At 37.6% G+C, this 23307-nt stretch overlaps 2 protein-coding genes across 4 annotated transcripts; one reads left to right on the top strand and one right to left on the bottom strand.

Annotated features, from left to right (window-relative positions):
• The first annotated feature begins 13 nt into the window (after positions 1–13).
• On the top strand, positions 14–11903 carry pcyt1ba (phosphate cytidylyltransferase 1B, choline a). Of its 2 annotated transcripts, none has more exons than XM_055150901.1 (8): positions 14–88; positions 3752–3851; positions 4068–4184; positions 4639–4790; positions 5477–5555; positions 5920–6062; positions 9447–9635; positions 11679–11903. In XM_055150901.1, the coding sequence occupies exons 1-8, from the start codon at positions 14–16 to the stop codon at positions 11901–11903; spliced, it is 1080 nt and encodes a 359-aa protein (XP_055006876.1). The 2 variants fall into 2 exon arrangements, with proteins under 2 accessions (XP_055006876.1, XP_055006877.1); XM_055150902.1 differs by lacking the exon at positions 14–88 and adding an exon at positions 1058–1096.
• Positions 11904–13059: 1156 nt separating this feature from the next.
• Positions 13060–23256, bottom strand: pdk3a (pyruvate dehydrogenase kinase, isozyme 3a). 2 transcript variants are annotated; one of them, XR_008631814.1, is made up of 12 exons: positions 22886–23255; positions 20811–20952; positions 20652–20723; positions 19504–19688; positions 19238–19327; positions 18110–18187; positions 17529–17605; positions 17308–17409; positions 16897–17004; positions 16681–16794; positions 15984–16374; positions 13060–14388 (listed from the first exon to the last, which is right to left on the bottom strand). XR_008631814.1 is itself a non-coding variant. In XM_055150903.1 (12 exons), exons 1-12 carry the CDS (start codon positions 22986–22988, stop codon positions 14348–14350), a joined length of 1233 nt encoding a protein of 410 aa, XP_055006878.1. In that variant the 5' UTR covers positions 22989–23256; the 3' UTR covers positions 13060–14347. The 2 variants fall into 2 exon arrangements, 1 of the variants encoding a protein (XP_055006878.1); XM_055150903.1 differs by having other exon boundaries at positions 16254–16374; positions 22886–23256.
• Positions 23257–23307: the final 51 nt, after the last annotated feature.

Below are 23307 nucleotides of genomic sequence, written 5' to 3' on the forward strand. Positions count from 1 at the left end.
TGAGTCATAAAACATGGTAAAACAAAGGCGAAGCAGAACTCACTACTATGCCGTGGCACCTTTTTGTTGCAGAAGAGAGACATTCAGAGTAAGTATACTTTTTGCGAATTTGTCAATAGTGTGTTCATGTCACACATTTAGGTTTATTATAAGCTATATTATGAAGGTTTTGTTGGGCTCTTTTGTCTGGATCACATTTTCATTTTTACAAAGACAACTTATCTTTCTTTTAGCTATTTGTTGCTTTGGCTGATGGCAATTTACTCATTTATGTGACATAATTTTGGCTTTAATGTGGAATGGGCTATTACAGCAATAATCTATGCTACACAGGCCAAGGATAATAATGTCTTAAATCTGTGGGCTAGATCCATGATTATTACAGTCAAAACAACCTGCTGTGTGTATTGGTGGCTTGGCTTGATCCACCAATCAGTTGTATTCCTTTATACGGTCTCTGATTGGTGCATCCTCTCTCATCCCCTTCCTCTGCTCGCGAGCTTCACGGACCCAACCAGAGTAGAGCAAAGATCCTTTAGGCAACAGAGACTCGCATGAGCTGTTCGTGCATTAAGCTATATTATACGTTTGTTTTTCTATATTCAAGATATTACAGACTATAATAAGGGCTTCAGTGTATCCTATACATATTTGACCTACCTGGTAGGTCATGGAATTTTCAAATAGGTTACTTAAAACGGCATCGCCTATATTGATTGCATGTTGGTATGGCCTTGCTTTTTGTGTTTTTATCTTACTTAGGTCTGTATGCTTAAGTTAACCGAGTGAACTGAGCTATTGTTGAGTTAACAGCGAAATCTAATTTTGCTAATTGTGACTCAAAACAACGCACAGAGTGCGTTTACAGAGCGTGCAGAGTGAGAGATCGTGTTGACGTTGATGTCTTTGTAAAGGATGGGAGATGCAGCCAGAGCAGAGGGGAGGCGGGGATACAGGAAGGAGAAGGAGTGATGTGGAGGAGAGAGCCATCGTCTCACTGATGCTGCTGAGTCACAAAATACAGCACCACAACCGCATCCCATGAGTTTTGGGAATAATGGAGGAGCTCGAGCACACCTGCCCCCATCCCCGGACGGTAGGGGTGTCAATTCGTGTGTTGTTTTTTGTTAATGGTTTGTTATTGCCAAGGAGAGAGGGACAGACAAAAGAGGCTGTGCTCCCTGTTATGAAACACATCTCCCACAGTAGCCTATAGCCAGTAGGGCATGCACAGAATGCTGAGTTTGCATTAGTAGTTTCACTTAGCCTAAGCATTCAAAGAGGGTTTATGCTACTGAGTGAATGCACTTTGTTGTCTACCATTTCACCTTAATAGAGTATATAAGAAAATTATAGATTTTATTCCAAGGGCCTATTGTAAGAAAATCATTTGTCATTAAAAGTCCGTAGTTGCTGTCATAGATACATGTGCCATGGTCAGTATTTTCTGTTTTTTCAGTTTAATCTCCTTTAAGCCAGATGTTCTTCGCCCTTTGCCAGAATAGGCTTTACATAGTGCTCAACCCATATGTCCTTGCTGGCCACCATACTTGAGTCCTCACCAGTCAATTTAAGCCTTGCCATCTGTTCCATGCTTGTTGGCTAATCTAAGTTGTGACTAGAGATTACAACTATTCCTTAAGAAGTCTAATGGGCTATGAGGAGCCTGCTATGGCACACCATGTTCCCTCTACCTCATGATACTAAATGTGTGTCATTCTATTAAATATAGATGATGTCTTTTTCTACAGTTGGCTGCATGTCTTTAATGCTTTTTTTGGTGCTTTAAACATGGATATATTGTCATGTTATAATTGCTTTTGCTCAGCATTAGTTTACTCAAAGTTGTATTTAGAGTGATCCATGCATGTTTGAGTAATCTTGTGTTGCAAAGTGTTTGTGGCTTTTGTGCTCAGAATTTTTTTCACCAACTCTCTCTATCAAGTATACAGTCAAAGGGTAACCTGTAAAATGACTGATGGATATAAAATGAAATTACTTATAGTTAGTTTTCAGTTTCATTTAGGTCTGTGTAATCCCTCAGTCACCCAGGTAGGATCCATAGGAAAAGAAATTCAATTCACTTCCATTCATTCCAATTCAAATGGACAAAGTTAGTTATTTATCATTGTGTACACATTATCATGACATGAACTTTCGAAGATGTTGAACTTTGTGGTCACAGCACAGACAAAAACTCATATCAAATTATACAGTGGAAATGAATTTAGCTGTATATACATTTTCTGTCACACTCCATCACACTTCTATCATATTTCAATTAAAAATATAAATAAATAAATATATAAACCTCTGCATTTATTTTGTGAAATTAAATTAAAGTACCAATAATACAATAAAATATTATTGTAAAACACTTATTGTCAGTATGTTTTGAAAGACCCACTCCCCTAATCACAACTAGAGTTAACACAACAAGCTAGGACTAATTTAAATTTGATGTCAGCGTATCATGTCTTCCCCCTAGAGACATGTTTTTCCATCACAGACCCACACTCCCACAGGTTTGAGCTGTGATCTTTTTAAGATTCACTGTTGTTGGTGAGAATCAGTGAATGGTTGCTACAATCAACAGATGATGCCACACAAATGCAGCTTATGAGGCAAACGTTACTGTTGCCATCAGGCTGTCAGTGAGCCAGTCATTTATAATAACTCATTTTTTGTCAAGTGTGTTTTGTTGTCACTTTCTGTCTTTTATATTATTGTTGTAGTGCTGTTAGCATTAAAGGTCCTACATTAGGAAAAATTGACTTTTATAATGTTGTTACCTCATCAAAACATACCTGGAGTAAGTTTTGTTTCATTCACACATACAGTATTTGAATAATTCTTTATTATTAGTCTGTCTGCATCACCACAGCTCAAAATACTCTGTTCCATCTTGTGTACAACAGAGCATGTAGTGGTAATTTTCAAGTTAACAGCTACTTTTACCTTTTGTTCTATAGAGATTGGCATTTGGCAATTTCAGGGCTGAAATTATCCAAATGATTCCAGTGCAGGTGTATGGAGTTTAAAAACACAATGGAGCACTTCTTGTATTACCACTTGACATCACTAGGTGGAACAGAGTGTTTTCTGTGTGAATGAAACAAAACACAACTCCAGGTATGTTTGTGATGAGGAAACAACATGATAATATACATCAGAAAATAGCTGTCCATTAACAAATATAGCAGTATTGCAGTCAGCTACACTTTTCTAGAGGACATTGGCAGCAAGTCAATATTTCTTTTCCCTTATTCCTCTCACATGTCAATGCTCATATACCATATACAAACTCAAACGCCTGCACACACCCACAGATCAATACCAAAGCTCTCCATCCACACACGTCCTACTGAGGGGTGGGGCATTTGTGGTCAATATTGTAATAGAAGCTGCTAATATTTGAGTGGGTTGGGCTGGTAGTACACAGTAGATGAGGGCAGATTGTCATAGTTTATAGTAAAAAAATGTCACAGAAAGGACTGATTAGAAATGAAAATGAAAAAAAAAAGTATGTTCTGAACTTCCAAATTGAATTGAAAGTGAATATTCTGTACTTAGGTGGGTAATTTAGGAGTTATTTCACCTTTTTCAATTGCTAAAACCTCAACCAATCCATTTAAAACACATCTGAATATTGTTATCAAGATACTCCAAAAAAAGTTCATGATATAATTGTTGTCAATATCACCCTCCCCTATACTTCACATAGATTATTTTGTCTATGTTTTCTTTTCAGACACTGACAGAACCTGCCCACTTCACAGAGGAGACCAGCTGTGACTGTCAAGCTCCACATGAGAAGCTCACAATCGCGCAAGCTCGCAAAGGCACCCCAGGTATTTAACTAATGGTCTCATACAGTATATTGTATATTCAAATTTGCCTAGTTAGTCTGGACTCTTGTATATTTTCACACATTTAAATGAAATACTGTAGCTGCACGATTATCATGCAGGCCTCATTTATAACCTGTTTATCTCTGCTTTACTTCCTCTAACACCATCTTATCTGTATACATATGAGAGTGTGGTTTTATTGCTGTGTGTTATCAGTGGACCGGCCTGTTCGAGTTTATGCAGACGGCATCTTTGATCTGTTCCACTCTGGACATGCCCGCGCTCTCATGCAAGCCAAGAACCTCTTCCCAAACACCTACCTCATAGTAGGAGGTACAGATACACATTTCAATTTCATTTATCAATATTAATTAGTACATTTTTAGTCAGAAATGTACATTGGAAGAGGCAGAAAAGCAGTAATTAACAACAATTGAATGGGCTAAGATTAAGTTACAAGTTGTTCTCTAATACGTTAATTTTAATTGACCTCATTGTGGTTTAATGCACTTTTTAATACAGTTCATAATCAAGTGGAGATAGTAAGAAAGACGTTTGACAATTTCTAAATCCAATGATGAGAGATAGCCATTTAGTACTAATCATTACCTATACCTTGATAAAGTATTATTGGTTTTACTGTACATACTAGACAGACGTCAACAAAACAAATTTAAATGAACAATAGTAATAATAAACTTTACTTTTTATTTAATTCATGCATAGTCTCTCACATCTTGTTCAAAATGTCTCCTCTTACCCCCTCCTTCATCACCTTTTTGGACAGTGTGCAGTGATGAGCTGACCCACAAATATAAGGGCTTCACCGTCATGACGGAGACTGAACGGTACGAGGCCCTTAGACATTGCCGCTATGTGGATGAAGTTTTACGGGATGCTCCCTGGACTCTCACACCCGACTTCCTGGAGCAACATAAGGTTTGTTTCTGTACAGATTGCCTGATGTTTTTTTTTTTTTCATAGCTGACTCAATGCTAATTTTTGTAATGAACCCAAGGCAGCCAATGGCTACTAAGCTCTGCTGATATGCTGATACATTACTACAAAATTACTGCAGACTCATCTATCCATATTCTTCCACTTTATCTGGGGCTGGGCCATGACAGCAGCCCTCTATATAGAGATGCCCAGACTTACCTCTACACACACACACACACACACACACACACACACACACACTTCCTCCAGCCCTTCTGGGGGGATCCTGGGGTGTCCCCAGGCTAGCCAAGAGATATGGTCCCTCTGGCATGTCCTAGGTTTTCAATTACTGTCTATAGTGCACTGAGCTACAATGGTATATTAAGGACAAGCAGTATCTATTGCAATAAATGGGACCAGTGTAATCACATTTTATGCAATGCCTTTTTTGCTCTAAAATGATGCCTTGCTTTTGTTTGACAGGTGGTCAGTCCAAAACCTAAAGAACATATTGGCCTATACTGGAGATTGAAAGTCAATGGCCAGTCTATGTGTAGTTCTTTATTAATAGCATGAAGCATTTAGTCCATATCTGTACATGTGATATTGTGTAAGTGTTCCCTAGCGTGTTGTGTCTGCTGCCGGTGTGGTTTTCGATACTGCATGTGTCTTTTGATTGTTCTCAGATCGATTTTGTGGCTCATGACGATATCCCATACTCCTCTGCAGGAAGTGAGGATGTCTATAAACACATCAAAGAGGCAGGTTGGTAATGACTACAGCGTATTGTGTTAAATATGTTCTCAGCCATAATAATAATAATAGTATTAAATTATTTAAATTTGGAAGGTTTTTTATTTTGGTTTGTGAGAATGTACAATATCTAGATCTCGAAATTTGTTTTTCATGATCAAAAAGAGAAGGGTGAAGATAATGAGAATAATTAATAACTGGATTGGACTGGCCTTTCAAGACACCCAAAGTACTTTATATTGCATTGCACTTTGCACTTTGCATTGCATCATAGTCATTCTTTACATTCTAATTCTAGCTAATGCAGACATAAATTTTTCTTGCCATATCTAACTGAAGTTCTGACTCTGACCTGGATTATTTTGTGTGCCTCCAGGTATGTTCGTACCGACACAGCGGACAGAAGGCATCTCGACTTCTGATATAATCACCAGAATCGTCAGAGACTATGACGTTTACGCTCGACGCAACCTGCAGCGTGGATACACAGCCAAAGAGCTAAATGTCAGCTATATCAATGTAAGACCAGCAAACCAAATCTTATCAAACCTAACTACACTTTAACAATAAACCTATCCCTCTTATGTAGGGTTGTCAAAAGTATAGAAAATAGATACCAGATGATACCAAAACTAGTAAACTCATTTGAGTAGAAACTAGAGAGAAAGAGAGAGAGAGAGAGAGAGAGAGAGAGAGAGAGAGAGAGAGAGAGAGAGAGAGAGAGAGAGAGAGAGAGAGAGAGAGAGAGAGAGAGAGAGAGAGAGAGAGAGAGAGAGAGAGAGAGAGAGAGAGAGAGGCCTATTTCTTTGATCCCAAGGGAAATTTAAGTTTTGTTGCAGTAAGTTGTCACTGTTGCAGTTGCTGTAGCTGTAACATTTAAACTGTCCATCTGAGTTTCCTTTGTGTCTCAGTCAAAGGGCTTAGTGCAGTTTTTAGTCAGGTAGGTTCAGCTGATCATGTGTCAGGGTAGTTTGAGTTGAGAAAGAGCAAAAACGGTCCCTCCTCTGTGCAGCATCACAGTAGTGTAGGGGGAAACCAGGTGAACACAACAGGAAAGGCTTCATTCTTACTCTGCTTTGGTGTTTCGGTTGATGATGAAATGGTCCATTACCTCAAAGTACTTTCTCTGGAAGATCTTCTGCCACATTTTCTCTCACATATGGTGTAAATAAAACCTGTAGCATCTCAAATGTCCATAGCTAGCTCCTTAGCTAGCCTCTTGCACCTTCTCCATGGATATGAACAGTAGAACAGTTCATTTCACACAATTCAACAGCTTCTTGTGTTCATCCCCTCAAAGTATTTCCTCTGAAGCTCTTCTGACACATTTGCTACCACATATGGCAAAAACCTGTAGCAGCTCAAATATCCATAGTAGTATCCATAGCTCTTTACCTAGCTAGTTTCTTTGTTGGATAAACTCCCATTGTATAATGTTAAAAACTGAGTTAATAAAAAACAAAAACCTGACCTGACCGTCATCACCTGGTAATATGAAAGAAAGTGCTAGCCATAGTCTAAATAAGTGGGTCTTTTTAATAGAGCCCGACCGATATATATCGGTTGGCTGATATTTTTGCTTATAGGGGCCGATATTTCACGTGGGTATGTGATACCTCATTATAAAGCTTAGAGTTATGAATTATGACATACACACAGTATTTACGGCTAAAGGCTAATAGCGGTAGTTTCTTTACTAGCTAGTAGTTATGGGTCAGTCGTGAACGAAGTGGCTCTTAGAGCCGGTTCTTTGAAGCGAACGACGGGAGCCTGCTCCTTATTGGGAGCTGTGTTTTCTCTTTCTCACTTTTTTTCTCTTCACGTCACGTGCAGACTCGTGGTAGTTTGACAGCTGCAGCGGCTCAAAATGAAACTTTCAGAAATATGCGTGTGCATAGGGTAGAAAAACATGCATATTTGGCTGTAGTTCAGCATAAAATAAATAAACCAGGACTTATTTTGGGCTTGAGAGTCGAAGAGAGATAGAGACCGAGTCCTGGTTTAGTTTTGGTTTACTCCTGTTTTACACATGGTTTAGATCTGTTTTAGTCCTGGTTTAGTCCTTTTTGAGTCCTGGTTCAGTCCTGGTTCAATTCTGCTTTAGTCCTGCTTGCAACAAAACAATCTGAAGAGCCGCTTGGGAGCCGAAAGAGCCAGCTGCTTTTAGTGAACTGAGCCAAAAGAGCCGGTTCTCTAAAAAGAACTGGAATACCCATCATTAGTAGCTAGAATGTGATGCAAAAATGCCATTAGGCTGACCTACTGTCTGTAAATATGACATAAAGAGGCAGAGTAACAATAAATGTTGCCTAAATAAACCCAATTTAAAATCCACCAGAGCCAAACCTAAGTTTTTTAAACAATTTAAGATTTACAGTGAATTTTTACATCACTAAATATATCGGCGATTATATCGGCTATCGGCAGCTCCTACCCCCATTTTATCGGTTTCATATCAGCCACAACAAAATCCATATCGGTCGGGCTCTAGTTTTTAATTTAAATATCATTGTTGTGTCAGTATTAGAATTGAGTATCACACCTATTGACCTACCTACTCCCTGAGGGTGTGTTTAAAAAATGGATCCCCATGGCAACGGAGTGGTTGGCTGCTTTTGTGGCTACCTGGCGCTCTGGTCACACACTGAACATCCCTCGGATTCATCTTACTCCATGGAGCATCTTGCTGGTCTGATCAGGGTGACGAGTCATGAGTCAGCACATCCCTATCAATAAGTCCTTGCCCTATTTAGTTAATTGATTAGACATATAGATAGAAATAGAATATCTTGTGCATGACCTGAACAGATATCTGTGTCACTCAGCTGTAATCTACTCCTTGTTTTCTGTGTCACTATAGAGTGAATTATAGCAGTACATCAACAACTATATAACAGTACATCAGTTGAATCATTGCAGTAGTTATACAAAACTTTGTTTGTTTTTTGAGCTGAGTTTTTAAAACATCATATCAAAGGATTTTTAACCAACTAAGAAGTGCAGCATGTGCAGTTTAAAGGACACAAGTAATGAAGTGTTTGTTTTTACTATATCCATGGAGTCTGCATGAGAGGCTAGCTGAGAAGCTAACTATAGACATTAAAGTTGCTTTTTTTTTTTTTTTACACCGTACATGGCAGTAAAAGGAAATACACTGTGTTAATGAACACAAGGAACTGTTGAATTGTGTGAAATGAACTTTGTTTTTCTTGTATCCATGGAGATTGTGCAAGAGGCTAGCTAAGGAGCTAGCTATGGACATTTGAGATGCTACAGGTCTTTTTCATCATCAAGCAAATGAGGAAGATCTTCCAGAGTAAACACTTTGAGGTAATGGACCATTTCATCACCAACTGAAACACCAGAACGGAGTAAGAACGAGGACTTTCCTGTTGTGTTCACCTGGTCCCCCTGTACGCTGCTGTGATGCTGCAGGACACAGAGGAGGGACACTTTTGACTCTTCCACAGGATCTTCTGACCCTACCTGACCAGTTCTCCTGTTAAACTGTGCTGAGATCTTTGACTGAGACACAAAGGCGGTGCACTGAGACGCACAGGGGAAATGCAACATTAAACAAAGAATTGATTTAACTGGAAATACAACAGGTGAGCTGATTTGTGATATAACATTACAGTCACAAGATAGCTAGCATTAGCCAAAGATTTTCACCTTTTTGTTGAAAATTAAACTCATAAACAGGACCATGAATGCTCGTATTGATCTTTGAAACTTCTGAAAAAATGTTGTTTAAATCCATTTTATATTTTTTCAGACAATCTTAAACGTTTTTTGATAGTGTTTGCTAATGTGTACATTGTATCACCATGATAACACATGAACATTTTAGTAGTGTATTGTGATAACACTAACTACTATTATGTATGATTTTTGTTTTGATAGGAAAAGAAGTACAGGCTGCAGAACCAGGTGGACCGTATGAAGGAAAAGGTGCGCACGGTGGAGGAGAAGAGTAAGCACTTTGTTTATCGCGTGGAGGAGAAAAGTGCTGACCTCATTCAGAAATGGGAGGAAAAATCCAGGGAATTCATCGGCAACTTCCTGGAACTCTTTGGACCTGATGGAACGTGGGTAAGTGGATTGGCCTTACTTGTAACTATTTTTGCAAGTAATTAGCATAATCATTAATCATAACACAAAAAAAATAATGCATAACACTTCATTTATTCTACAGAATGAAGGAGTTTAGGCTGATGTTTAACACTTATTTTGCCTCTTAACATATTGAATAGATGGCAGAAAATCTATTTACACAAAAAAGAAATCTCATCTATTATGAGTGTAAGAAAGAAGACATACATATATTTTAGTACACACCCATATGCAGACACACAAATCTGTACACATTTATCTGAGATTGACTAATAACACTAATGACTAAATGAGAGAATTGACCAATTAACCACAATTAAACAGGTTAAGATAAGCTCACCTTAGGTCTTATTCAAAATAGAGTTGCCAGCTTTATTACCTGGTCGGGTTGACCAGGTTTTTTATTCACCCTGTTTATGAACCGATTGTCACCAAATTTGGTACATAGATCAAGCCCCAATGTCCGATGCCGCTAAAAAAAGTTTGGTGACAATCCGAGATCATTTGAGGTCACACGGGTCAATTGAAAGGTCACGTCATTATAAAAGATAGGCAATTTCTGCAATTTCTGAACCATCTGCGGGCTAAAATATTCACCCAATCATCACACAAGTTGGCACACACGTAACCGGGGAACACTGGATGTTGCAGGTTGAAACCGGTCAAGGTCACTTGAAGATCAAGGTAACCAAGGTCAAATATGCGTTTTTGGTTATAATTCCACAAAGGATCGAACTAGAGCAATGGGAGTGGTCTCAAAATCTAAAAAAAAAAAAAATAAAAAAAAAATTATCTATTTATAATTCTATGCATTTGTATAGTATAATATTAATAGTTTTCCAGATAATCACTAATTCTAACAGTTCCTTTTTCTTTCAGTGTATGCTGAAAATCATTTCCATTTCTTCTTTTTGGTGATACACAACACACTGATCTACAGTCACAGAACTAACATATACTGAACTCATGAAAAATTTAATTTTCATTACAAGCTAGTAAACACAGACATTCTCATGTGTGACCAATATCACACAAATGTTCATGGACACTGTACAGCTAGACACATTGCATTGTGGATATAATGATCATGTAATATGGGCTGGGCTTTTCATAAGCTGCTTCCTTGGTGATGAACTGACCCCACCGATGCCTCATGGGGGACCAGGTTGCTATCTCTGATTGCTCTTGTTTTCTATTGATCTCAGTGTAGCAAAACACAAAGGTGCACTATATAACTTTTCTAGGGGTGGGTCTGCCACATGCTTGTCTCCATGGAGATGTTACAGCTTTGAATAGAATGTTCCACAGTATGGCAATATACGTGTTTATCAAGCATTTATTCATTTACAGCTTTTATTACAAAAAAAATACCTTGAAAAACATGCATTCTTACTGTAATTAAGGTTGAGTCTCCACAGATCTGACCACTAACTTTGCCTGATGGAGTCTGCTGTCTGCAGACTGTTTGTCTTCATGGAGATAGATAGGTTTAATGCCTATTTATACCAGGCAAAGAAATAACACCACCGTAGAGACAAGCAGGTGATATACACAAAAGTTACATAATGCACCTATAATACAGATCTTCAGTGAAGTGAAGCTAAGAAAGTGTGCATGCAATCATCAACAAGGATCATAATATTAATAAATACAAAACTATGTAATTAAATTAGTTCTCTCTGTATTTATTGTTTTTGCTTAATGAACCATCAGGACCTGTCACTGAACCAGTGTGGCATGGCATACCAAAAACAAACCAGCTTCTGCATTGTGTAACATGCCTTTATTTACAAGACAATGTGGCTCACAGTAACATGTACAGTATTTGCATTTGTATTTCTTCTGCATGCCACAACTGCCTTATTATTGGTTAATAATATAGAAGATGGTTAGATATTTAGAAGCTATATAATAATAATAATAATAATAATAATAATAATAATAATAATTATTATTATTATTATTATTATTATTATTATTATCATTGAGCAATAACCTTTTCTTCTTGTTCTCTTTCCACAGAAACAGGTATTTCAGGAGCGCAGTGGACGAATGCTTTCATATGCCCTGTCTCCTAGAGAGTCTCCTTGCAACAGTCCTCCTCGTGAACTGTCGCCACTGCGCTCCCCCTCGCCCCCCTCACCCCCCACCCGCTGGCACAGTGCTCGACCATCTCCCCCAACGTCTCCCAAGGGTGCATCTGCCTCTATAAGCAGCATGAGTGAAGGGGACGAAGACGAGAAGTAGATGAATCAGTATTTTGTACACACTCAGACTCACTGAGACATCACAGTGAACTGGCTGCAAAGAAGCCTGTGCGGGGTCAAGTAACAAAGACACTTAATAATTTCTCCAAAACAAGCTTGTGTGTGGCAAATGAATCCGCACAGTAGGAAAAACTGTAATCTGGGATACAGGAGAAATTAAAATGTAAAATGTTTTAAGTAGCAAAAAGCCAATTTTTCCTAATTTTTCCTGTTCAACATAGTATTTAGGATGAAGCTAAACTATAAGACCAAAACATATAGCCTAACACAGCTGAGGTCACTTGTGTGACATACTGAGAATGTAACTTTGTTGGACGACAATTTGAACTATTAAATATTTTATACGCTTTCTAAAAGGCATTTTAATTCAATTGAATTTAATTCAAATGTGGTTCAGAACTTGTACCTGTAAAGCTCTTGGGTTAAACTATTGTCAGTAATGCCTGATGCTGGTGATTGTTGATAGTAAAACATGTGAAACAGCTTTTCTCTAACACCTTTTTGAATGTACACAGTAGGTTTTCCATTGGGCACTTTGTGCAGAATCACTCCCTTTTACCACATTAACACTTAACTGCTGTAAGTATCATCGATTGTGGACTTTTAGTGATTCAAAAATGCCACTTTGTATCTTAGTAATAGAAATGGTACAGTTATCCTGTTGAAAAGCCATGACAATGTTGATCTCATTTTAAGATGATGTCAGCTGTCAAATCAACCCTGGTATAAACTTAAGATCTTCTCCTCTCCAGGAAACTGACAATACTTGAAACAGCTCATAATGATTGCAGCTCTTCAGGTAAACTGTTGGGTTCATTATAAAATGGACATAGATTTCTTTCCCATATTTTCACTGAGCGACACTAGGCCATAATAGACTTTTCAGCTACTACTGCAATAAAAAATAACTACAATGCAATGTAGAGGCCTCTACACACTATTTAACTGCACTATATGTAAAAATGGTAATGTTTGACTTTTTTATTCTGTAAACTTTGTTGAAAATGGCTTGTTACATAAATAAAAAAAACAAACTGTATAACATAAGACTATTTGTGCTATATTCTTTGCTACTGGCAAACAGAACTAAAGATGTTGAATAAGAATATTAATAAGAAAAAAAAAAACAACAAAAATGACAGATCACAACCATTTCTTTATTGACCAGTGACAACAGTATATATTGATCTGGTGATTGACAAAACAGCATTTGTATTATGGTTGCATATCTTTGCACAGTGACCTATACATTGGGAAGGTCATGCAAAGACACTTACAGACAGTTAGTAGCTGCAGTTTAGTTGTATCTATAACACTCCACACTGGCTGCATGTACAATTCACAAAAATGTATATATACATTTTATATCTCTAAAATACATTATAAATAGGCTGCCTCTAACACAACAACTTGAGGTCAAAAAAATCACTGTGGTACATGTGTATTACAGTCATTGCGATGTCATTATTATTATTAGATAGGCCTGTCACGATAATTACTATATCGACTTATCGTTCAATATATGCTATTATGATAGAACAATAATTTGGGGGGGTTAATATTTGTATTAGTATTTATTTATTAAAGGGGCAATGCATATTAAAAGACAAGATAATTCAAGAGACAAACATGTACTTGTAAATATGCAGGATTGTAGCCAAAGCTAATATTCATCCTTAGTCCCATTTATCGTTGCTACTTTTTCTTAGTATTAAAGGGGAACTTACGTTATTTTTCCTGTTCTGTTGTTAGATTTGAGCTTTAGGGTTAAATAAAAAAACTTCTATGATTCATTAATGATATAGCCTAACTACTTAAGTGTTTCATTTTGTCATTTATGTATTGCTATTAGTTTTTTTATTTTTATTTTTTTAAACATATTTGGAATATTTTTTGGTGGAGGGTCCGCCGCCTACTTGTCTTCAAGAAGATGGTATGGCTTTGCCTGGAATGTTCCATGGCATGACAATAAACATATACATCAAATATTTAGTCATGTATGTTTCTATTCCTAAAAAATACAACAATTCTCTCTGTGAATAGAGGCGACTCTCCATAAATCTGAATTATGATGTACCATAGTGCTGTAACCTGCTTGTCTCCCTTGCAGTAGAAGGGTTTAATCTATACTGTGGAACATTCTAGAAAAAGCAATAACATTTCCATGGAGATAAGCAGGTGGCAGACTCTCCAATAGAAATGTTACGCAGAGCATCTTTAAGCAATATACCGTACTTCAAAATTTGTTATTGTGACAGGCCTATTATTAGCAAATGAAGCAACTGAATGAGGCATTTTTTGAACGTACTAGTTAGCCTACATACAGCTCTAGTTAGTATCTCTTTGTGAGGAGTATACAGTATGGCAGATGTTGAAGGCAATGGCAGTGGTGAAATCTTACAGTGTATCACAAACTAGAGGTGGTTAGATCTCCTCACAGATACGTCGTTTTACTTCAGAAGGAGCTGAAGGAGAGAGGAAGAGGTCACTTCAGTCTAAGATTTATATTTTTGGTCTATTACAACAATAATGTTTCTGTGTATATTTAATTTTCTGTATGCAACGTTATGGAGTTTACTGTATGTGGATGAGGATAAAGTGCAATTACATGTCCTGAATGTAATAATGAACACATGTTTAACTATTATATTAAGATTCCCTAACAATACTTTAAAAATGGTACAACCTTTTGTCCAATTCAAAATAAAATACAAAACAGTGCATGTTTTTGAAAGTACTTTGTGTTGTTCTTGGCTATTTCTTTTTATAAATTTTTTTTGTAACTTTTTTTTATATTCATTTTACATTACTTGCTATTTCGTGTTTCTTGTTGCTGCTGATAATAATGAAGTCAAAGATGCAAGTTTTTAGGGCTAAAACGTTTACAACTACAAGCTTTCAGCAGATGTCATTATAGAGCTGACAGGAGACAGTTTGTTAGTCTAAACTCCACATTAGCATAGAGACAAGAATAGAATATATAGCGTAATGATTTTTCTTATGTCATTCAGTGCCACTGTTCACAATGCATTATGCTGGTGTGGTAAAAGCTACAGACAGACAGCACTGGCACTTTCAGAAAACAGCATTTGGTCCATCTGCGTGAAACCCCAGGAAGAATAGTTATTGTGGTAGTTATAACTAATGGGGATCCTGAATAAAGAATGTGTTTGATCGATAGCAATTGCAATATGCCACATTATAGTACGATTAGTTGGAAGATAAAACTTTAAAAATAGGTTTAGTCTCAATAAATAAGTTAAATACTTCTGCATTCACACAATTCTGTCAATGTCCCTTTCGAAACTAAAACAAATTTCCTATTCCTATTATACAGATAAGGCCATCAGTCTATATAAAAAAATGCCAACTAAGATGCATTGCTATTTGTTAGTTTAGTTTCCACAACAGACATTCGTAACCAGTTAGCCCACGCCAACAGTTTCCCTGCCATCTCTGTTCCTTGGCTTAAATGGAGTGCAACCAAAAACAAAAACATGTCTTTGCAATTCCACCAACACAATATCCTATTTGTGCGTTCAATGAAAAGTGTCTCCCATAGGACGGAAATGAAACCTCTGCCAATTTGAACTTGTTCTACAGATCCATTTGAATTTGTTTGTGTTTTCTGGGCCCAAGACAAAATCCTAGGAACAGAGTGATACTGCAACATCTTACAAGCAAGCAGAGAGTAAATTTAGGCTTTAGTAATTGCCAGATACCAAAGGTGTCAGCCAAAATGAGATACCTGTCATGGGATTAACTGATCACACATAACATTAAGACCACTTGCATAACATTGTTGGTAATATTACATTACATATGGCCAGTCTAATTAGTATATCTGTAAACAACAAACCATCATTAACCATTATAGTAACTGTGGTCTATTTGATTGCTCCAACTGAGTCATGTGACCATTGAACTTTCCATCCTGGTTAAATTTCAATGGACTTGCTGCCTGACCAGATGTGATGGTAGAGATGTGGTTTTAATGTTATGCCAGATTGCTTGGATGCCAGCAAACAAAGAAGTAAATGATCGATTCAAAGAGGCCCACCTATGAAATCCACCTTGGGAGCTCTAGAGGTAATGCTACAATGGCAAAAAGACAGACTGATGTTAAGTTAATGCCGTTGGGTAGAGAAAGATCCATACTGACCATCTTGTCTGAATGTCTGCGTGCCTGGGACCAAAATCAACTTCACCCAAGGGCATATTACATCATGCATACTTTAGGCAGAGTGCAGGCATTTTTCATGGCCAGAGAAAGGGCAGCTAGGCTAGCATAGGCCAGGCAGTTATCTATTAGCTTTGTAATTGGACTTGCTGGCATCACGAGGCTCTTTGCTGGGGTTGCTCCAGTCGTCTGCTTCAGGGCTGGTCTTGTAATGTCGCCATGCCGACTTGTTGAAGACAGGGAGCCGCTCGAAGGACTCACTGGACAGGGCCTTGAAATTAGACAATAAAATATAATGTTCTATCAAACCTTAGCAAATACATACATTTATATCTTATATCTGTCATCTAGACAAGCAAGTGACCCCACCAGGCCAAGTTACATGCCAGATCTGTGAATAAGCGAGCCTGCTCACAGTAAGATATTCCTTAGCAATAAAAAGACCTGCTGGATAAATTTGGTGTAAAATTCTAAACAAAGCAATAACATATCCATGGGGACAAGCAGGAAAGGTTACATAATGCATCTTTAAAGAAAAAGACAAAAGATAATTCTATCATAACGCATTTTCATGTACCTTCAGATAAATTACTGCATCAGTGCCGACACCCTCCATAGAGTAGAGTTTCAGGTCCCCCTGGAAGTATCGGGCATACAGCCTTGAAATGGGTAAACCGTATCCAAAACCAGCCTATTGAGAGAAGAGTCAAAGTAATCCATTATCAGCTGTTCTGACGTCACTTTATATAAATTATTGACACTAAAAGAGATCCAATATTGAGTGTGCTAGTACCAGTGGTACAGCTCCAGGCTCTAGACTTGGTGTTGGGGCAGTGGAGTACATGTAGTTAAACAGACGGTCTATTTTCCTCAGGGGAACGCCTCCTCCTCTGTCACTGATCTGAAAAATGCATGAAGAAGCTTTATAAATGATAGGTATTTGCAACTGAATTATCATTTTGCAATCCAGTGAGAAAAAAATAAAAGATTACTGCCAGGCCACTGTTAAATAAATGAATGAATAAATAAATAAATAAACACGTGGATTACCATCTAAAATTTCTTGAAACTAAACAGTGATCTGGGTACAATTACAACTGTTCATATAAAAGTTCAATATTGATTTGACACATGTATAAGTATAAACAAAACATAAACAGTTTTACACCTCACTTGCACTTTACTGTATCTTCTGTGTGCTAACCTTTATGGATAGGTCCTCCAGGCCCAGAGTGACTTTAGCCTTCACTGGTGGCAGTCCCTCTGAACTGTGCTCGTGAAGCTCCACAGTGGCTCTCATTGAGTTCTGTAAAACGCCACATCTCTAATTACCCCAGCTCGTGTCTCCATTGAATTATATGTCACGTTACACTATAATTACATTTTGAGCTGTTAGCTATTTAGAGCAATGAACCTAAAACTTACCTTAAACAGCTCGAAAAGCATGTGGAACAGATGAGAGGGCACGTACACCACTTGGATTGACTTTTTTGGAGCTTTCACTGTGGATAAAACTAAAGTGAATAGGGCTATTTTAAAGTGGGTGAGACAAAAGGAAATTACATCCTCGGGGCTTGATGTTAATTTAATAACTTCAAGTAAAAAATACCTTGACTTCAGAATATTTCATCTTAATCTGAGTATCTTCAACAGCAACTCATAATCTTCTAACAGAATAAGTCTTATTTCAGAATAATCTTGCATTTGACAAATAGTTTATTGTGCTGATCCATTTACAAGCTACAAGCAGATCAAAACCAGAGAAAAACATAATTTAATAAAATATATTTTAGATAGAATTACATTAAAAACTTTTTGCAGTGAAATGCTGACCAATATTTGTAAGACATAGACTAAAGTAAAAATTTCAATTCAGATTATATCCATTTAACATGTATTATAATTTATTTATAACAACACAGGACATCAAACACTGGCCAGTAACTTTTTACATTTATTTTAATGGTATTATTATTGTTATTTTTGCATTCACATGAATGTCTTACTGTTAAACTCCTCGATCTTGAGTTTAGGTGCTGCCATGTAGTATTTCTCACACAGCATCTTGGCAGTGTCATAAGCATCTGTTAGAAGAAGCACAGACCTCATGAGTCATGGCAAAAAGAGCTGAACAATAAGTTGTTTATATTTAGATTCCTGCACAGAGGTTTTCTGTTCAGTTCACTGTGAGGTCAATTTTTTAGACCGTTTTGGTAAAAAATTCACAAAACCCAAAGAAACAACACAAAACCCTCAAAGAAAATTATACAAATATTTGTGTTAGTCCAAGATAGAGGCATTCCAGTTGAGAGAAAGCGCTGATAACAGTTTCCATAGTTTGGAAACAAGTAAGGAGCTGATGTACAAAAACAGGTCATTTAATTTTTAAACATTTTCTAAATATTTTTAACAGGTAATATCATTGAAACAAAAACAGTGACTTTGAGGAATGATTTACAGTAGAGAAAATTAAGTGGCCATTGAAAAAACACTGCTCTGCAAGGAGCCAATAACAATTTTTATCTATTCTTTTTTAACAAACATTAACGCTTCAAGTGTGATCATTTGTCTTAATTTTATATATTTATATATAAAATCAAGAAAGCAGTTTTGCTATTTTGTATAACCACTGCTATAGTTCATTATTGCACTGAGGTCATGTGAGGAAATAACCACTGTGATCACAGCAGTGAGACTCATGCATGATATTCCAATCTATCTAATAGCAATCTACTCTAAATAAACAGGACAAGAACTACTGACAGGGATGATACCATGACCTGTTACACAGACAACACCCTGGATGGAGTCTGATTGAACAGTGCAATGCGCCAAGAGGCCTGGCTGGCCTGTACAACAACGAAGAGATGCTATGTCTAAACTGTGGTAGCCTCCCACCATAGTTAGCATATAAAACTCATTGTATAGCCCTAAACATAAGAGTCTCTGCATGAGAGTGTCAGCACAGACTCCTTGTACAAGTATTGCTCTCTTCTGTTTAGTTAATTTAAGTAAATTCTCTGGACTTTATTTCTGTTTCAAGTGCATTCTTTATCTAAACAGAAACAAATGATGTGGAGAAGAAACGAAAAAAAGTTTTCCTCAACAAGGTTTAAGAATGTCCTTGAACTCACCATGGACAACCTCTGCCACACAGCAGGTAGGGTCTATACTCCCAATGTGTTTAGGATGGGCAGGGTTGGTGTCATTACCAAACAAGAGAGCTGAGAAATAAATAGATAGAGATGTTATTCAAACCTAACCATACTTATTCCAGTTTCCATTAGCATACAAACACAGATTAGCATTCATAATAACATGCAGCTCATAGAGAGAACTGGAACTGGCACCTAGCACTAGCACTGTAAGGCTAATATAATTTCCGTGATTTGAGACTCACTATGTTGGTTGATGAGCATGCGAAAGGAGATGCGATTGGTGTAGAAGCGGTCGAGGAAATACTGGATGTTAGTACTGGTGAAGGGGTCAAAGCCAAACTTCTCCTTGTACTCTATTACCCCCTGCGCCATAGTGGGGACCACATCATTGTGGCGATTACGAATTTCAATCAGCAACTCCAGAAAACTTAAAGAAAAACAGAGTTAAGAGGTACAAAATATTACTGGGAGAGAAAGTAGATAAAAAAACGAATCTTGCCCATGGGTTTAAAAGTGATGAAAAAAATTTGCACCATTACCATAGCAATTGACAATTCAAAATGAAATGTATTTTATGAGAGGTAAAAAGTCCTGTGCCTATAACAGGAAGCAAAAGCCCATAAATATGTTTCACCTCTGTGACTTAGAGATCATCCAAAGCAGACAAAGTTATTTCCCTTCCTATCAGCCCTGTGGGGAGTTTATCAGCGGCAATATTATGCTATAAATAAGCCCCCCTCTTTAGAGTAGAGCCATTATAAAAAAGGCAATTGGATTCAGTGTGTATAGGGCTATTTGCAACACTGAGAGTCTGTGTAAATCTAAAGTTAAAGGTAGACTGCAAAACACTTAAATCTATCATAAAATTACTTAAAAGTAGTGAAATTATCTGTCCATGCAGCGAGATAATTTTACTTGACAAGTTATCTTAAAATAAACTACCTCTAGACTAGAATTAAGCAGCCTCAGAACTAGTACCGGTAAATCGATAATAAATCTGAAAACAAGATGAACAACCTGATATAAATTTTAAAATCTTGTCCAGTTCAGAGAATTTTGCAGTGTGAGCTGGGTAACTTTTGTGGTGGAGGCTCTTTCACCTGCTTATCTCCTTAATGTCATTCATTTACCTGGAATATCCCACAGTATGACATAAAACTTATCTATCTCCAATGAAACAAAAAGGCAATGCCACCAGGCCCAGGTAAATACAGGCCAGACCTACGGAGAGGTAGTCTAGCTACAATAATACAAGATATACAGTATATTCTAACTGCCCTACTGTGAAACATTCCAGGTAAAGGAATGACATCTCCAGGTGGCAGCCTCCATATTAGAAAAGTTACATACCTTTAGCATATTACATTTATTTTAATAGTGTATGACATACTCATTCAATGCGTGAGGATCTTCTGGTTTCCTGTTCTCATAGTCCAACAGCTCCACAAAGCTCTGCATGTACCTAACATAGACAAACGCATAAACATTATTTAATGACAGCAGACACAAACTGCATAGCCTATGTTGTAAACTGGAGGAAGTATCTGACCATTTCTGCACCAGTCGCACGGAGGGTTGACTCAGGAGACTTTCTGGCAGCAAGTTGACTTCTCGCATTGTGTTGGCCAGTCGGACTGGCAGCTCCTTACGCAAAAACATGTAGGAAGTTTTCTCACAGGCATTGTCCCTGCCTAAGAAAAATCATCATCATATATGGTCAATCAATCAAACTTTCAAATTCATAGAACCTTTTACAACACCCAGGGTGACCAAAGTACTTTACATTTAACTCAACACAAAATAAACCATGCAATACAATAAACAATGAAATTAAAATAACCGTACATGTCACTGCATTACTGAGTGTTAAAAGCCAGTCTAAATAGATATGCATTGAGCCTAGATTTAAATAGGCCAAAAATATAAGTTTATAAATTAATAAACAAATTCAACTGTGTTAAGAAAGAACAATTTTGTCAATTTTCTGCAAAGACAGTACTCCTCCATTAAGCTTCATTTAACCCTATTTAATCTGAATGAGGGTCAAAGCACTTAAAAATGAACTTGCAATGCACACTGTTTTTCATCCCTCTAGACCCGAGCCTGTTTCAAAGGGTTTAATGAACAGAAATCAGTGCTATTCCATAGCTAATCTAGAGATTTGCATGCTCAAATAAAATAAATAGATACACAGATAATTAAAAGCTTGTGTACATAGACAGCTGAGTCTTAAAAGTAGATCTTAGACTTGATCTGAACAAGGACATAACTCGTCTGTAGAGGCAAAATTACAATTTAAGAATACTGCTCTAAATGTCTAAGCAAAGGTAATACTGTAAGTGTCTGGATCAAAGGTCACTTCCTGTCACCAGTAAAATGTAATGACCTTTAATATCATCACATCCAAATATCTGCTGCCTGGATGGAAACCCTGCACTATTTATGCATGTAAAGGAAGCCATAGATCAATGTAATAAGCTCAAATGCAGAGTCAAGGAAAGGTTATGATAACTTATATTTAGTTCAAAGCTGCACATCTGACTCCCCACAATAGGCCACTTCACCAAACTCACTTCCCTAGAAATGTGGTTAACAAATTGTTAATAAGCACTTATTTTGGTACAAGCATCTGGCACCCATTAAAAGCTTTATGCATTGAACCTTCAGACACCAAACATTCAATTGTAATAGTCAAGACAGACGCAAGGCTTATCCGGAGCTATTGTTTTGGGAAACACTCAACAGATGATAAGAGAGATCTCTCAACAAAAAAGCTTCAAGGTACATTATGTCCTGGGGTCTGCAGTGACTCAGCAAAATGTGGTAGGACTAATAAAACTGCTATAGGCTACAGACAGTGTATCCAGACACATAACGGGACAGACTCAAGTTTGTGCAAGTCTCACAGTTGTTGTTACAGTAGTAAAGGGCATCCTTTAACATGATATTGCCCCAGTGACATAGATGTTAATGGCCAGAGATAGGAGTGGCACGTTTCACAATCTTCTAAGCATAACAATTACGTAAGACTGACTTTGTTTAATCAGAGATGGATTAGGGAAATCCTTGAGTGTGGCTGATGTGCGTTACTGGAGCCAAAGCATGTGCAGTGTGTGGTCCTTGGTATTCACTCCTACCCAGTTATAAACGTGCCCCCCTTCTAGCATGCTTCTCTAAATTTACAGTTGACTTCAAAGCGGGCTCAAGTCATGGCAGCACCTGGCAGAGATCAGCTGCTTTGGTGATGCCACCCTCCTTTGCCTACGTGCTGTTGGGCCATTCTTGCACTGTCAATATCGGTATGGCACGCACTGCGCACTAACCCTGCACTGTTCATATTATAAACAAAAAGGCGTCGCGCAGAGAAATGGTAACATAATGGCTTGTGTTGTGGCCTATGCATGGATACTGCAGGTAAACACCATTCATACGGCTCGCTTCATCAAAACAAAGTATAAGGTTTCACGTACGCATGCGCTTGACTCATCGCATCAACAAACTGTGGCACATTTAGAAAAAAAAACAACAATGGTGAAATTAAAGATCATGCGCAGTTACCAAATAATCAAGCTATTACAATGGAGAAGGGGCAGAACAAGAACCCAGAAGATGTGTAACACTTACCAAAATCCAAAAACTGCTTTATTGAAAGTGGTGACGGTGAAAATCTGGAGTAATACTCGATTTTAGGGTTGGTATTCTTAAGGAGACACACGAAAATCCTCATTTTGGTAGTTTATGTGTCCATGTATTACAGCGTTATAAAGAGAACCCGGCCAAGGCATCCATTTTCATCCCGTCTTTCTGAATGGACCGCCGGCAGTCATGCTCTCCACCGGTGCCCACATCAGCCTGAGCTCCGACGCCACCCGCGGACATCCAGAGAGCAAACAAACCAAGGCCCATAGGGGTTACATGCGACCGTATAAAGCACAAATACGCTCTCAAGTGGGTTTCCTCAAGATGTGGAGTTGCGCTTTCAATTTGGATGTGACGTGAGTTTGAGCGCAAAAACTATATCCGGTCTATTTCAAAATAAAGAAGTT

Source organism: Boleophthalmus pectinirostris, unplaced genomic scaffold, assembly GCF_026225935.1.
Source record: "Boleophthalmus pectinirostris isolate CB_2022bp ecotype Guang Dong unplaced genomic scaffold, ASM2622593v1 HiC_scaffold_15, whole genome shotgun sequence".
NCBI lineage: Eukaryota > Metazoa > Chordata > Actinopteri > Gobiiformes > Gobiidae > Boleophthalmus > Boleophthalmus pectinirostris.

Bases quoted from the DNA above. Each gene is read 5' to 3' on its own strand.
- pdk3a (XM_055150903.1), bottom strand. From the start codon at position 22,988: ATGAGGATTTTCGTGTGTCTCCTTAAGAATACCAACCCTAAAATCGAG. The intron at 20,724-20,810 runs GTCAGATACTTC...TGTCTATGTTAG, and splicing joins GTGCGACTGGTGCAGAAATG to GTACATGCAGAGCTTTGTGG. The intron at 18,188-19,237 runs GTGAGTTCAAGG...TTCTTCTAACAG, and splicing joins TGTGGCAGAGGTTGTCCATG to ATGCTTATGACACTGCCAAG.
- pcyt1ba (XM_055150901.1), top strand. From the start codon at position 14: ATGGTAAAACAAAGGCGAAGCAGAACTCACTACTATGCCGTGGCACCT. The intron at 4,791-5,476 runs GTTTGTTTCTGT...GATTGTTCTCAG, and splicing joins ACTTCCTGGAGCAACATAAG to ATCGATTTTGTGGCTCATGA. The intron at 5,556-5,919 runs GTTGGTAATGAC...GTGTGCCTCCAG, and splicing joins TAAACACATCAAAGAGGCAG to GTATGTTCGTACCGACACAG.